Genomic DNA, 14,648 nt, shown 5'->3' with positions numbered 1-14,648 from the left:
CAATCACTCTCTCTCTCTACCTACCTCTTTCCCTAAAACGCTTGCTAAAGACAAAGGGGACTTGGGGCCGGGGATTTAGCTCAGTGTTTTCACAGCCTGCTTCGAAAGCACAAGGACCCGAGTTCGATCCCCGTACCAAAAAAAAAGAAAGAAAGAAAAAGGGGACTCTGTGACCACAAAACCCCTTTCTCTTTGGAGACAATCACCTAGGAATTCTCCAGGGACATTTTTAAATATAACTATATACTGACTTCTCATGGAAAACTACCTGGAACACCAACTAAACTGTGTGGTTTTCAGTCCAGATGTGCATGAGAACTTCATGAGGATTATTTCTTCACACTGGTGATGCCAGAAGCTCACGCCATACCAACCGAATGAGTCAGAGTCTCAGAGGTGGGACAGTGGAGTGGCACTCTGGGAACACTTCCCACACGGTGTCCTCGACTCATCTGGCCAAGAACCTCTGTCCTATGGAGAGGTAAGTGAGACCTCCATCATACCACCCATAGTGGGAGTCACCACCAGCATGGGCATCTCCCAGCCACGTTACATGCTATTTTCTCTGTACACGGCTGACCAAGTCGCTGTGGCTCGCTGCCTGCTCTCCTTGCTATATTCACTCTGGAGAAATGCCTGTCTTTGTTTGGGCCCCAAGAAGAGTGGGAAGAAAGTGTAACAGACAAATGAAGAGGCTAGACCAGGGCAGTGTGTGGCTTTTTAGTGACCCCAGCACAGGCAGAGCTCCGAGGTGGAACACTCTCTCCCCACCCGCTCTCCCCTGCCCTCCCACTTCATGGCCGCATATTTTGGATCCCCAGGGAGGTGAGTGTTATTTCATTTCCACAAAACCCACATTCCACTTGGTCCTATTCTCAAAATCTTTGCATCCGTTCCACCCTTGGGAGGCCCAGAACCCAGGAGAAACATGGTCATACTTTCTTGGTGGGGACTTTGATCTTCAAGAATTCTGCCTCTCTGGCCAGCACCTGCCACGGGGCGTGTATCCGGACAAAGACGGATCCCTGGCTTTTGCTCTGCAAGGTACAAAGAAAGAAGAAATGGAAGCATTTGTGAGGACATAGTTTAAACTCCCAGCTCCCCAGCTCTGGAACTTGTTGTTCCTTCCATTTCTAGCTTTTGTTTCCTTTCAACTTCACTGAGAATCTGTTCCCACCCATACCCAATCTATTCATCCTGTCCTAGAAATTGTATCATTTAAAACCATAAGTTAGCATTCCCAAAATGTGGTCTCTGAAAGTTGGTTGACTGCAGAAGAAAAAAAAGTTAAAATAATTTTGTTCACAGATTTGAAACTAAGCAAGTGTGATTTTCACAAAAATCTCTTCACATTTGTAATAACAATTGGTTAGGTGACCAGTGCTAACACAGAGCAAACAGGCTGCAATTTGTCTTCATCCATGTGTTTTTATTGCTCATTGTCCAGGTTTGTATTTTCATTCAACGACTGCACTGTGTTATAGTCCCAAATCACAAAAGTGGCTCTCCTAAGCCTGAGAGTAGTGATATAAATAATAATGCAAGCAGCACAACCCAAATAATGTCATAAACATAAATCGTGACCCAGGCTCCAGTGTGAACACAGAACTGAGTCTTGTCCCAGGACAAGTGATTGTGTTGTATGTTGATGAAAAGAAAGAAAGGAAAGGACGTGCAGTGATAAGTATTGGAAATTTAGGCTTTATTACCTCAGCAGTCCTTTCGGACTTGGTGGTCGTGTCTGTTATAAATATTTGACAGATTGCAATATGGATTCATCCTCATTTTTAATAAAACTTTTTTCTTTCTGAAAAAACACACCCAGGAAAAAATTACTTTCTTGTATTAATGTAATCAATTTTGTTATTGAAGAATGAAAGAGCACCAAGAGCAAATAGGGATCATTTTTAGGGAGGTACTTCTTAAAGTGCCTAGAAAATTAACCACAACTATTGTGTTCGGAGAGAGGACAAAACAAGCTGATAATACATTCCTTCATCAGCTGACGCTTGGGAAGCACACAGCATCTGTACACCACAGTGGAGGAGGCTGGCGTGCTGGCCAGCTTGCTGGTGGCATTCAGTGAAGCCACTGAGGGGCAGAGGCCGACTCTGCTGCACGTGTGCTGTGCAGAGAGGCAGCTCGATGGCCTCTGGTCCCATCTCTCTAGTAGAAACGAGGGCACCTGAGCAAACGTGTGCTTTGTGAAGCAGGATGTCAGAAGCAGGTGCTGCTTTTGAAAATCATTCCCTGGCTTCATTCAAAGAAACTAGTTTTTGTCCAGTACGAATGGCACCCTCAGATCGGGGTTAATGGAAGATAGCAGTGGAAACCATACTGAGCTCTGACTGTGCCTCTCAGGGTGCCTAGCAGAAAACAGATGTACGATGCTGCTTCCCCTGAAAGACACTGTCTCTGAGGGGACATACATTTCTATTATAAACTCTTTCCATTAATTTTAAATGGTAGCTCCAAAATACATAATCAATAATTCAAGTATCTAGAACCTAACCCCACTTCAGGGATGAAAGCTCAAGATTAATAAAGTAGAAGATTCAAAAATAATTTCACAAGAAGATTGAACTGTGGTATGAAAGCCTTAGATAGTGTAGCATTTGCAAATACTAACAATAATAATAATAATAACAGCCACAAGGTATGTATGTTGGGTGTGTATCAGATGACTGAATTGAGCTAGGTAGCTATATGCTTCAGCTCATGCAATATTTACAACCATGCTGTAAGGGTGGTGCCACTGCCATCTCTGTCTTACAGCTGAGGAACCAAGGCAATAATATTTACATGATTTTATACAGGCAGTGAGATAACAAATTTTCAAGTCCAGGTAGTTTTTGTTCTACCTGATAGTTTTCTCATTTCATGGAGAGAGAATTCTCCAAGAACTCATGTTAGTGCACACAGCTCAACAACTTCAAGGGCTGTAACTGAAGGCACCAAATCAAAGAAAAGGTAGATGAGGAATCTATGAGGCAGCCCTAAGAGGAAACACTCAACCTACCAGCGTGCAGGTAGAGCAATGTTCTTTTAAAAATGCCAAAAGTAGCCTTCAGCAAGAAATCTCTCCAGTGGCCATGTACATTTTTGGTTGGAACATCCATCACTACTAGGCAGAATCATCAATCACTTGTTTCTATTACCAACTGTAACTTAAGCTTTTCTGATCTGGTGAAAATAAAGGATAAGAAAAGAAACCATCTGTAAATCTGACCTGCAGCCCCAGCCCTCTACCACGGTCCTAGAAATGATGTTTTTGGTGAAAGATGGCAAACGGTATCATCTCTCTCACTGAGTTAAAATCAAGACATCATTAATTTGAATATATTGTGTTTTGCCTTCACTTTTTAATCAGGATGAATGGCTTTTTAACTTTAGCTAGACTTGGTGGTTTGGGAGCATGCCAAATGTCCACTAAGTAGGTGCAGATGTTCAAAGTTTGAGGAAGGCTGGGGATTGGGAGGGCAAGGGTGAAATTCCATGGCCTTGGTGGCAGACTGCTAGCCATCCCCGATGGCCATTCTCATTTTCTTCATCTTTAAGCACACAACCATCTAAATTAAAGTATACATCCCCCTCACTGTGATTTGGCCATAACCATCGTTCCTGGCCAATGTGACAGCAACTGAGCACATTCTGCCCTTCGTGACCACCAGCACTGCCACCCTGCTGCTGCCTGGAATTAGACACACACATCTTAGGTCTTGAGGTCAAAAAAGATCCAATCAAAAAGTGGGCAAGTGAAGTGAACAGACCTTCACAGAAAAAAGTACAAATGGCCAATGAATACATGAAGAGATGCTCCACATCACTGGCCATTACAGAAAATGCAAATTTAAACAACACTGAGATTCTAGCTCATACCAGAAAGAATGGCCACCATCAAGAAATCAAATAATATAAGTGTTGGCAAGGCTGTGGGAAGAAAGAAGCCTTCTCCATTGTTGATGGGAGTATAAACTATAAAAATCAGGACAGAGATTCCTCAAAAAACTAAAATAGAAATTCCATTTGACTCAGCTATTCCCCTACTAGGTATCTTACCAAAAGAATTAAAGACATCATAGTACAGTGATACAGGCATACCTATGTTTATAGCAGCACAATTCATAATAGCTAAATCTTGGAAGCAGCCTATATGTCTATCAACAGGTGAGTGGATAAAGAAAATGGAGTACTACTCTGCCGTAAAGAAAGATAAACTTGCCGGGGATTTAGCTCAGTGGTTCTGGTGCCTGCCTGGCAAGCACAAGGTCCCGAGTTCAATCCCCAGGACCAAAAAAGAAAGATAAACTTAAGTCATTTGTAGGCAAGTGGATGCACCTTGGGACAATAATGCTAAGTGAAATAAATCAGACACACAACATTAAACATTACACAGTTTCTCTTATATGAGAATCCCAAATTATAAATAAAGAGCAAAATAAAAGATCCATAACAGGAAGTAGGGAGACAGGTCCTTCTCAAATTGCAAGTTATTAAGAGATGGAGGGAAGCTGAGAAAGGGGATGGAAAAATGAATTAGGAGGCCTCACATACACGCACCAACTCCACGCAAGGAATATAAACATTCCGTACCACAAACACGGACTAACAAGAAAGACTCCAGATCTGAGACAGCAAAGTGCCAAGAGAGAAGCTGGTTTGACTCCATGAAGCCCGGGCGGCCTCCAGGATTTTTATGTGAGAGATAAAATTCTACCTTGTTTAGCCATGACGACCCTGGAGGCTCCGTCCATAGCAGCCTCCCTCTGTATTAAAGGATGTAAAATTGTTTCCCAATGTGCAGATGTTGCTTTTCTCTAGCAAAGCACACCGCTTCTCCATTTTCCCCAAACAAAAAATAAAAGCTGGAATGCAGTTTTGTGGTGCTAACATCTAGGCATCGTGTTCCTTTCATGTTGTGCAATATTGTTACCTCTCCTTCAAGAAGGACCAACTGAGCCGATGTGAAATATTAGCTGGTGTGACTGGCTACGTCCCTGGAAGGAGAAACAGATGCACGGAAGCCCTGAGCAGAGCCATCATCGAATACAGTTTCCTTATCTCCATCCAGAGTTCTACAATTGGAAGTTAACACACAGTCAGCTAAAAAAAAATCTTTTGTTCCTTGTTCTCTAGGCCCCGGTGATTTCTATTCTCCTGTGTTTCCAGATCTGGGTTCTTTCTGGCATAGCAGGGGGGTGGAAAGAGCTTGGGGCTCCCAATTCAGTTGGGTTAAGGTTCCAATCCTAGATTGCACAGCTGGGAGCTTGGGCGTGTCACTTAACCCAAGGAGCCTCTGCCTCTGTATCCGAAAAAGGACAAGGAAAAGCATAACGGCTGCCCTGGGGATTAGAGATGAAGTGGGTGAGGTCGACTGTGACTGGGAATGTTCAGCAAGCTCAGCCATTACCAAGGTGTTCACTCTGCCTCTCAGCCACAGGGGCAGTACTGATTGTTCTTTGTATTCCCCAGGTATGCAGCGCCGGGCCACACACAGTAGGTCCCCACTGTACAAAACCAGTTCCTGTTGGATGAAAACTGGTAATCCCGGTTCCTTTGCTGCCTGGCATTTTTAAATTATCTACAAGATTTGCAAACTGTCATATGTGCCCTGAGGGAATTCACAGGTTCCAAGTGTAATGCAACTCTAGAATTCAAGGCCAAGGTCAGAAAGTCGGACTTTCTGAAACCAGCATGAAATTTAACACAAACTGTCAGATTATCCAACACGTCCTTAAAGGAGGTTTTGTAAGTAAGTAATCAATATGCATGGAGGGGCTCCCAAATCTGCTCAGGCAACAGAATTTTAGTTCGTGTAAAATGAGCTATAAAATATAATTTTATTCTGGTCAGCAAAGAAAGGAAATGCAAGGTACAGATATTTCTGCAGGACAGCTCAAGCATGTCCATGTGGGGCAGGAATGTGACCTCCCATGTTACAGCAGAACAGGACATCTCGCCAGCTCAATGGAAATGTCCCACAGAGCTACGCAGCATTCACTGCGCTTCTGTTTCCAAGCAGCTCTACAAATTCTGTTTCTCCGGCTCTGGGTTTCTGGGAGAGGTACCAAAAGACAGCGTGAACACTCTGGACAAAGGAAATGACTACACCTCCATCATAACTGACTTTTGAGTTTAACACTCTCTTTAAATTTACATGCTCAGGTGGTCTCCTGAACCTACTCACTAAGTAAACCATGAAAGAATCAAGAGGCCAATCCCCAGCATGCAGCGGGGCCCTGCCCCATTGCCCAGTGTCTTGCCCCAACCCACCCTCCCTGCACACCTGGCGACACACCCACAAGCTGTGACATCAGCATCCCTGCCTCCCAGGCTCCAGCCACTTAGCCCCGCCCATTGGTCCCCAACTGCTCTAGGCAACTTCCCACCTCCCAACCTCTTCCCACTCTGTCTCCTCCACTGTGAAGGCCTCCCCTCCCCTAGACCCAACCAACTTCTGTTTGGGTCTCAACTTAAGCATTTCCTCCTTCCCTGTCCTCCCATGTCACACTTGGCCCCCGTCCCTGCTGCACATCTCCTCACCCCATCCTTCACAGAGTGGACCCACCACTCCACCACTGCATTGTTAGGTGCTGACTATGTCCACCTTCCTGGTTAGACCCAAAACTCCATGAAGACAAAGAACATGCATGTCTTGTCCATTGCTTTGTCCTCAGCAGCCAGCACCACACTGGGCGGATAGTTAACGCTTAGTGCATAGTTACTGCAGCTTCCACACACATATACCTAGTTGGGTCTATTTGGATTCGGGGACCACTTTCTAAAACTTGGCAACCATACCCCAGAAAGGAATTAGTGGCCTTTGGCCAAAAGAATTAAATTCTTACTGAATTTTGAGGAAATAATTTAACTACCCTTAAAGTATCCTTTCTGAGTGTTTCTCCAATGTCAACAGCTTGTCGTCAGTCTCCACCTGATTGTGAGCCTTAGAAAGATGGTGGACAGCTTCTCCACCCCTGTGGTAGTCCCAGGCCCTCACTGCCTTGGTCAACTCCTGCTCTCTTTCCCGGGGGCACTGGCACAAATTCAGTGGTGCTCAGGAAACCCACTCCGAAGTGAACTGACATCGGATAGACCTAAATCTCACTACCCGAAGCAGCTGGGGTACTACAACAGTAAGGGAAGAGGCATGGTGGCACACACCTGTAATCCCAGCACTCTGGGAGGCTGGAGCAGGAGGACTGCAACTTCCAGAACAGGCTGGGCAATTTAACAATTTAGTGAGAACTTGTCTTGAAATAAAAATAAAAAAGGGTTGGGACTATAACTCAGTGTGAAGGTCCTGGAATCAATCCCAAGTATCATAAAACAAAGAAACAAACAAAAGAAAACATTAAGGGAAGGAAAGGGACACTCTGGAAAGCAAGAGAGGCTTCCAGTACCAGGGTTCCTGGTGTCTACTTGTCAAGCGTCAAGTGCCATGGTGCCATTCCATGTCCCCTGCTGAAATCTCAGGTCTGAGCCAGCTTATGGGCACAGGAGAATTGCAGAGGACTGAACCGACTCGGCCACAGGCCTCTTGAGTTGGAGAGCCCTCCAAGGACACCCAACACTCCTCCAGTAACAGATGAAGATCAAGACCCCACAGCTAAGCAGCAGCAGAGCCAACGATGGAATCCAGGCCTCTTGGCACCAAGGGCCATCGACACTATCCAAGGGCGATGAGCAGCTTTGCAGGCCTCTTCTCCAGAGATCGGACAGCTGCAGATGGGAGCAATGGGGTGGGAGAGTGGGCGGGACCTGCCCCGCCAGCCACCTCTCTGCAGACCTCTGGCTGCTGCTCCAAGCTCCTGGTGAGACCACACTGATTATTTATGTTTCGTTGTTGTTGTCCAAAGATTGCATGTGGCTGCACCAGACCACGTCCTCCCTCTAGAGAGACAAGAGTGAATAGGAGGCAGGCACAGCCAGACCGTGAAACTGATACTCCGCAAGCCTCCTTCCACAGTCCTGCCAAGCCACCTCGATGTGACCCCAGGGGCCTCAGAGTGCTCTGGTCCCTGGCCTTGCTTCAAGCTGAGAACATCAGCTTCGGTCGGCACATCATGGCCAGAGCACAGAACTGTCCTAGGAAGGGTGGGGATACAAGTGCGTAGGCAATGGAAAGACAGAGGAGAGACGGGCTCCTGTAAGCCGCTCTCATTTATCAGCCACTCAGTCACCTGGGCCCTGCAAGGACCAAAGGCTCATGGCCCCACAAGGAGCATGAGACAGCCCCCAGGAAACCCCCTGCTCTCGTATCACCATGGTCAATGCACACACAATGGAGGAACTCTGTCAGGCAGCCCTGAGAGGGACAGGGAGCCATCACCAAAGACTGCATCCCTCAGGACTAGAGATGCCCAGAATGAGGGCAACGATTCATCTGAGACCAGCCTCCAGCTGCTCCACTTGAGGGACACTGCCATTTATCAGTGTCATCGCCTCAACTTCATTGCAGCAATCAGGGATTCAGCCTATGATCTGGGACCTCCCGTGGCCACTGAGCATGAAGCACAGCAAAGAACTTTCTGACAAGGGGACAAAAGATGACAACTTGCTCTCCTGGAGCTGCTTGGTGAGAGCAAAGTCATCGCCTCTCCAGCCCCGACCTCTGCAGGCCAAGGTGACAGTGGTCAACAATCAGCCCTGTCCCAGACCCGTGGGAGATTGGCCGCGTGACCTTCCCTATGGAAAACACTTCACCTAGGCCTAGTCCAAGACTTTGGATGGAGAGGGTCCTTGGAAATGAAAACCCAGCCACCCTTGCCTTTTCTCCATCATTGTCCAAAGATAACAAGTGATTTGGGGTCTGTCACTATGGTGTCTTCTCTGTATACGGCTGTCACTGCACTCCAGCCAGGAGCAGCCAGGAGCCAGTGCTCAAATCCAGCTGATGCCTGGAGGGAGAGGCCAGGAGGACAGGGGTCAGACCCTTACCACGCCGAGAGCCAAGAGAGCACACTCCTCCCTCCTTGAGCTACAGAGGATGCCAGGGGCTGCACAGCACCTACATGCAAGGGCCCACATGAACAGACAGCAACAGAGGGTGGCAGAGTCCCTGGGTTTCCTTCCACTTTAGAAACCCCACAGCTGGAAGGAATGGGAAATCTTCACCGGGTTGGGGAGGTCATGGGAAGCCATGGGTGCTAGGACCTGAAGACAGGGCCTCGGGGCTCCACTTTGTCACTTGCTCGCTGTGCCATTTTTGATAAGCTGTCATAGTTCTCTGAGATTAAGAAGCAATGTTCAAATAACTCTAGAGATTGGTATTAATACCACCTGGGAGAGAGGGACAACTGCGTAGAAAGATGTGTGGAAATGTCAGGGTAGGCTTAATGTCTCCTCTGTGGTGGTTTCACAGGTCTGCACATCCGCCAAGACCAACAGAGTAAATACTGTAAATATGTGCTGTTTCCTGTGCCTCAGTTACATCCCAGGAAAGCCACTGAGGGGGGAATAATGCACAAAAATGTAAAACAATGCCACAATTTCCCACACTTCTGTTTGTTTCAAAATATATTATTTGTATTAAAATATGTTATCCGTTTTAAATATATTTACTTTGACATGTGTTATATATTATTAGTTTTAATTAACAAATATTCAGAAATAAATTATGATTCCATGATATGTCAGAATCAAACGAAGTTATATGCAGGTGTGAACAAAAAATACATTGAATGTTTCTTAAATTTTTAAATTTAAATTTTAAAAAAATTTTTACGGTAAAAGACACATTCCCATTAATATGCTTCACAATATTCCGCCTGACTTCAAACACGCTTATGCCAACCTTCTTGCCGCTTTCTGAAGCAGTTCTGCACATGCTCTCTCGTGTCTTTACTTGTGCTGCTGTGGCAGCCTCAAGGTCCTGAACTACTTCAAAACGTTTACCTTTCTTGGTCACTTTGATTTTGAGGAAGAGCCAGAAGTCACATGGTGGCAGATCCAGTGAATACTGAGGATGAGACACCCTGTAATGTTTTTACTTGAAAGAAATTTCTGAAAATACAAACTAAACTACTTCAGAACATGGCCAAAACAATGCGATAAGTGTGCTAGAGGTAAGGGGGAGTATTCTGAGGGAGATCAATGGGAGCTTGTCTTTCATTAAATAAATTTTATCGAACTGTATTTTTAATCATACCTCTAAGTATTCTGTAAACTATAAATAACATATATATATGACTTCCTCAATAGTGCCGAATCTCCTCCTTGGTGCCCAAAGGGTGGAGCAGCCCTGGCTCCTTGGCCCACAGAACACCTGCCCTTGACCTTGACAGGAATCCTACCAGGCAGAATCACTGCTGAGCCTGTTGGGCAAAAGCCCCTGGTGCACAGCTGCACAGCGTCAAATAAGGTTGGAAATAAAAGAGAATGTTTCTCATGCTGAAATAATAGGCTGATCAGAATCCAGTTACCAGAGATAAGATTTACACCAAAAAAGAAGAGACTCCATACATAGTCACGAGGCAGACAGCAAGGATAGGGCTTCTCCCAGTAAGGAAGGCCAGCTGGCCTCAGGCACCCTGGACGAGCCCCAGTCAGAGGGGGGAAGGTCAGAGATAAACCATGAGGGAAAACCATCGGAAACATTGCCCTTTCCTATTCATGGCAACAAAACTATGTTGGACACTTGATGTCCTGCAAATGGAAGCAGATGCTGCAGCCGAAGACTCAGCCCTGTGTGTTCCTCCCGCGGCCCCACCAGTACATGGAGAGCTCTTCACTGCCCAAGGGTGGAAGGCAGATGGAGTGGACGGGATCCCCTCGTTGCTGCTTAAAGGAAACTCAGACCACAGATGATCACCAAATCCTGGATGTCCAGGGAGTCCCAGTTTGTTTCTCTTGCTCAATCATCCCAGCTAGCTAACACTTTAGCTTTCTCAAAAATGTCATAGATTGGAAAATAAATCACGGGGTTGCCCTATGGATCAACAGTGAGGACCAAGTTCAACACCAAACCTATGGGCAGGAAAGCCCAGTGCCCCCTTCCCGACCTTCATTTCTTTGACCAATATAAAAAATTCGCCCCACAGAAAGAATCATTTCTAAGTTTTTAAAAACCCCATCTTAGTAACTCTGCAAGTACCCCTACCTCTGATGTTCACCCCAACTCAAAACTTACGTGATTCTGTGATGCTGCTATTTCTTGCTTCCTGAAGCTACTTCCATAAAGCTTTCTTAAGTAACCAACCCACTCACAGAAATGTGCCCAACCTCTGAGGCAGGACCTGCCTCTCCTCTAAGGAATATCGTCACTATTTTCCTATGACTCAATCACCCCAACATATTGCAATTCAACAAGCATTTCTTGAGCAGGAACTGTGTGCTCAGAAATGTGCCAGGGTTAAGGACCTACGAAAGAACCACAGGCCACTGCTCCATCACACTGTCAGCCATGTCTTTGAAACCAGACACGTGATATCTCACACATGAGACAGAGGCGTAACACCACGAACTGGGTGGTTAATACCCACAAAGAGAAAGACAGCACAGCTAGGGAATAGTCATCTTTTTGTCGGCTCCCCTTTCCCCTCTCAATAGTTGCCAGATTTTTTTCTCTCAGAGAAACAACCTCCTGGATCTCAGCCATATGTTTCTAATAGAATCGATCCACCACCAAGTCTAGAAGTAGGCCCAATCATCGGGAAACTAACACATCCACTCCCAGCCAGTGACTAGTTCTAGAGTATGCCAGTAATACAATCAAAACCAGTAAGGTTCAAGGAAATGTTGGCCAGGGTTTCTGGGGAAATCCAACTTTCTCTTTCTGTCAAACTCTGGGAAGAATAGCAACAATTCACTCCATAAAGGGAAGTGGCTTGGCCAACAGCTCACCAAGGAAATGGAGGATGAAGTGGGTCCTGCAGAACTGAGCAGAAAGATGGAGAAATACAGAATTCTTTGAAGGTCTCACTTGAGCTGCTGAATCAGGCTCCACCAGATCTGCTTCTGGGCTTCCTGAATACAGGAGCTTATAAAAATAATAAATTCCCGTGGTTGTTTAAGCCAGTTTGACTCGGTTTCCTATCCATGCAACCAGGAATTCTGGAGTAGCGGAGCCAGAGACGATGGCAGGGAGCAGAGGAGCTTTGAGTTACACTCTGAACACTTTACGGTGGGATTTGCATCGCCAAAGGGTTGTGAACAGCACTGAAGAGAACACATAGGGTGAGCAGAAGTGCAATGAGGCTGGCCCAGCATGCGGAGACCAGCCTGCCCGACACAGAGGGGACCGGAGATGCGGGCTGTGACTGAGATGGGGCCCCTACTTTGCTGCTGCCTGTGAACCTCACAGAAGTGATCTTGATGGATCAACCCCCACTTTCACCAGGGTTCATGACATCATCAACAAGATACAAGATGGCGAGGGATGCCTACTCAGAGAGCCCTGAGGGAACGCCTCCCTCCTTCCTCAAAGGAGCTCACTGCTACCATCTCCAGTGAGACCCACACTCACTAGCTGAGCAGCGACCATCCCTCTGCTCTTGGCTCGGCCAGGCTGCGATCACACAGATAAAGGAGTGAGCTGGCCACGCGCCACATTCAGGCTGGCCTGTGTCCTGCACAGAAGAGATGGGCTTCTGAGGACAAGCTTCCGAGCCTCCTCGTACGGGCCATTAGTTCTCCATAGCAGAGATTTCACACGGGAGGCAGGGTGGACTTCAAATATCTACAAAGAAGTTAAAAAACCTTTGGCAAGGCTGGCTTCAAGTTTTCTTCAGCTAAAGAACTCTCTCTTCAGACCAAATTTTTCAAGTAGGCTCCTGCTTAAGCTGTGGAGGGACAAAGTCTTTGCTGCCCAGTCCCCCTTGGGCCCTGAGATGCTTCGGTGGCACTTTGCACAAATCCTCCTCGGAAATGGGTGGGGATCCACAGAAGGCAGAGTTATCCTCCCTGAAATACATCCTGAAATGGTGGCCCAGACTCAGGGAGCTGAAGCTGAAAACCACAGTGTGGTCCTCAGACTCATCGGGCCCAACATAAACGCGGGCGTTCACAGCTGTCACACCAGTCCACTGCCCTCGCCACACCAGACTCAGACATCAGAGGTAGTGAAGTGGTGCTGAAAGAAACACTTCATGAATAAAGGCCATTGAAGTAGCTAAGACCTGGACTGTAGCCCTGATATTGATGAACTGACCAGGGACACTCGGGAAAGGCCTATCACTATGATGAAAAACAATAGCAGAATCATTTTATGGACTTGCAGAAATATCCAGGTTAGCCCATCTGCCGAAGGTGTTATATAAATAATCCATTAGCCGAGAGCGGCTTGGACTCCAAAGGAGGCCGGAGATGGCATCTCCGAGAAGCAGGTGTAGAAAAGAAGAGCCCAGAGGCCTGGCTGCGAATCCATCCTCCCTTCCTCTCCCTAGGTAACCAGGCAGAGGCAACATAATTTGCCTGAGTCTCAGTTTCTCTTTTGGTAAAACAGAAAGCTGTTCATTCGGCCTCGAAGATTGCTTGTAGAGATCAGCAGTAACACCAGAAAGTTACCTGGTACAGGATAGGTGTTAACGCTAATAACAAGCGGATTCCACAGATGGTGTCTGCTGGCCAGAGGAATTCCCATCGAGGGGGCTTGTGCAATCCAGTTCCCAGCATCCTCCCTTTTTTCCCAGAAGAACCTGGCTCCGGGGGCATTTCCCCCTATATGAGGTGAGAGCCCAGTTTGGAACCCATCCCTTCAGCACAGCCAAGCCAGGCTCCTCCACAGCCATGACGACGACCCTGCACGCACGCTGCGGGCCTGGCCCTGCCTGAGGCCACCCGTCCCTCCCTCAGCCCCTGGTCTGGAAGACAGAGATCCACAACCGTGCTAATTAAATCTGCAGATGATAACAGACTGGGCAGCGCTGCAAACAGCACCAGAGAGGATGGGGATATAAATGAGAAGGGACCTGGGGAGCTTAGAAAATATGGGACAGGAAATAACAAAATGAGACTCAATGCAGACGAATGTAAGTCACTCCAAGTGGAGGAAATAATCAGAAACGTGGACCTCGGAGGGGAAAGGGAGGCTGGAAAAGGCCGAGGTGTTGGCTTGTCCTGGGCCACGCTGCCTGCAGCCCGGAGCTCAGCTCCCTCCCTAGAGAAGCCCGTCTGCATCAAGCTCTACCTGTCTCCTCGCTGACCACCCATCAAGCACTGGGCACCTGGGCATCTTTCCACCCCTCACTCCTCACTGCCCCAGAGGACAGCGACCCAGTCCTGAGGCTCCCTCCTAGCACCCAGGAGGCTAAGGCCATGGCAGGCTTTCAATCCAAATGAGGGCTGGAGGCCTCTCAGCTAACATGGCCAGCAGAGGTTGCTCTCCCCGACTCCTAGAAGGTCTCTGCCACAATCTCCAGGCCTGGATTCCGGCCTCAGGTTCCGAAGGACAAATAACAAGTCAGGGCGAAGGGACGGGGCAGATGGTAGCCCTGCAGGATGGTCTCTCCTCCAGCCCGGCTGTGATGCTGACCGACGGTGGCTTCTCCTGGACCACAGTGGTCTCGTCAAGGCCCTCACTCAGCTGAAAACCACACAGTCCATAATCACAACAGACAAGGTGGAGAGGAAGGTGCAGCCACGCCGGGGCCTGGGGAGGCTCCCCGCCCTGAGAAAACCTGTGCTATCTGGACCCACTGTCGTCTCAG

At 47.4% G+C, this 14,648-nt stretch overlaps 1 protein-coding gene across 5 annotated transcripts in view; it reads right to left on the bottom strand.

Annotated features, from left to right (window-relative positions):
- Positions 1-14,648, bottom strand: part of Ano2 (anoctamin 2) — a 326,914-nt gene that overhangs the window by 248,064 nt on the left and 64,202 nt on the right. For 4 of the 5 annotated variants that reach the window (XR_015452355.1, XM_087214186.1, XM_021248110.2 and 1 more), the window contains exon 3: positions 939-1,037. The exons of the other annotated variant lie outside the window; for it this stretch is intronic. Coding sequence is in view for 3 of the 4 variants with exons in the window: in XM_087214186.1 (XP_087070312.1) it covers positions 939-1,037 (99 nt within the window). In the remaining variant the exon portion in view is untranslated. The remainder of the gene's footprint in view (positions 1-938; positions 1,038-14,648) is intronic. 5 annotated transcript variants of the gene reach the window in all.

This window comes from Heterocephalus glaber, unplaced genomic scaffold (genome assembly GCF_053883595.1).
Source record: "Heterocephalus glaber isolate CG9 unplaced genomic scaffold, H.glaber_assembly_v1.0 deba00001444, whole genome shotgun sequence".
NCBI classification, from domain to species: Eukaryota; Metazoa; Chordata; class Mammalia; order Rodentia; family Bathyergidae; genus Heterocephalus; species Heterocephalus glaber.
Note: the sequence above shows the minus strand (reverse complement) of the source record. Positions and strands in the feature narration are given on the sequence as shown.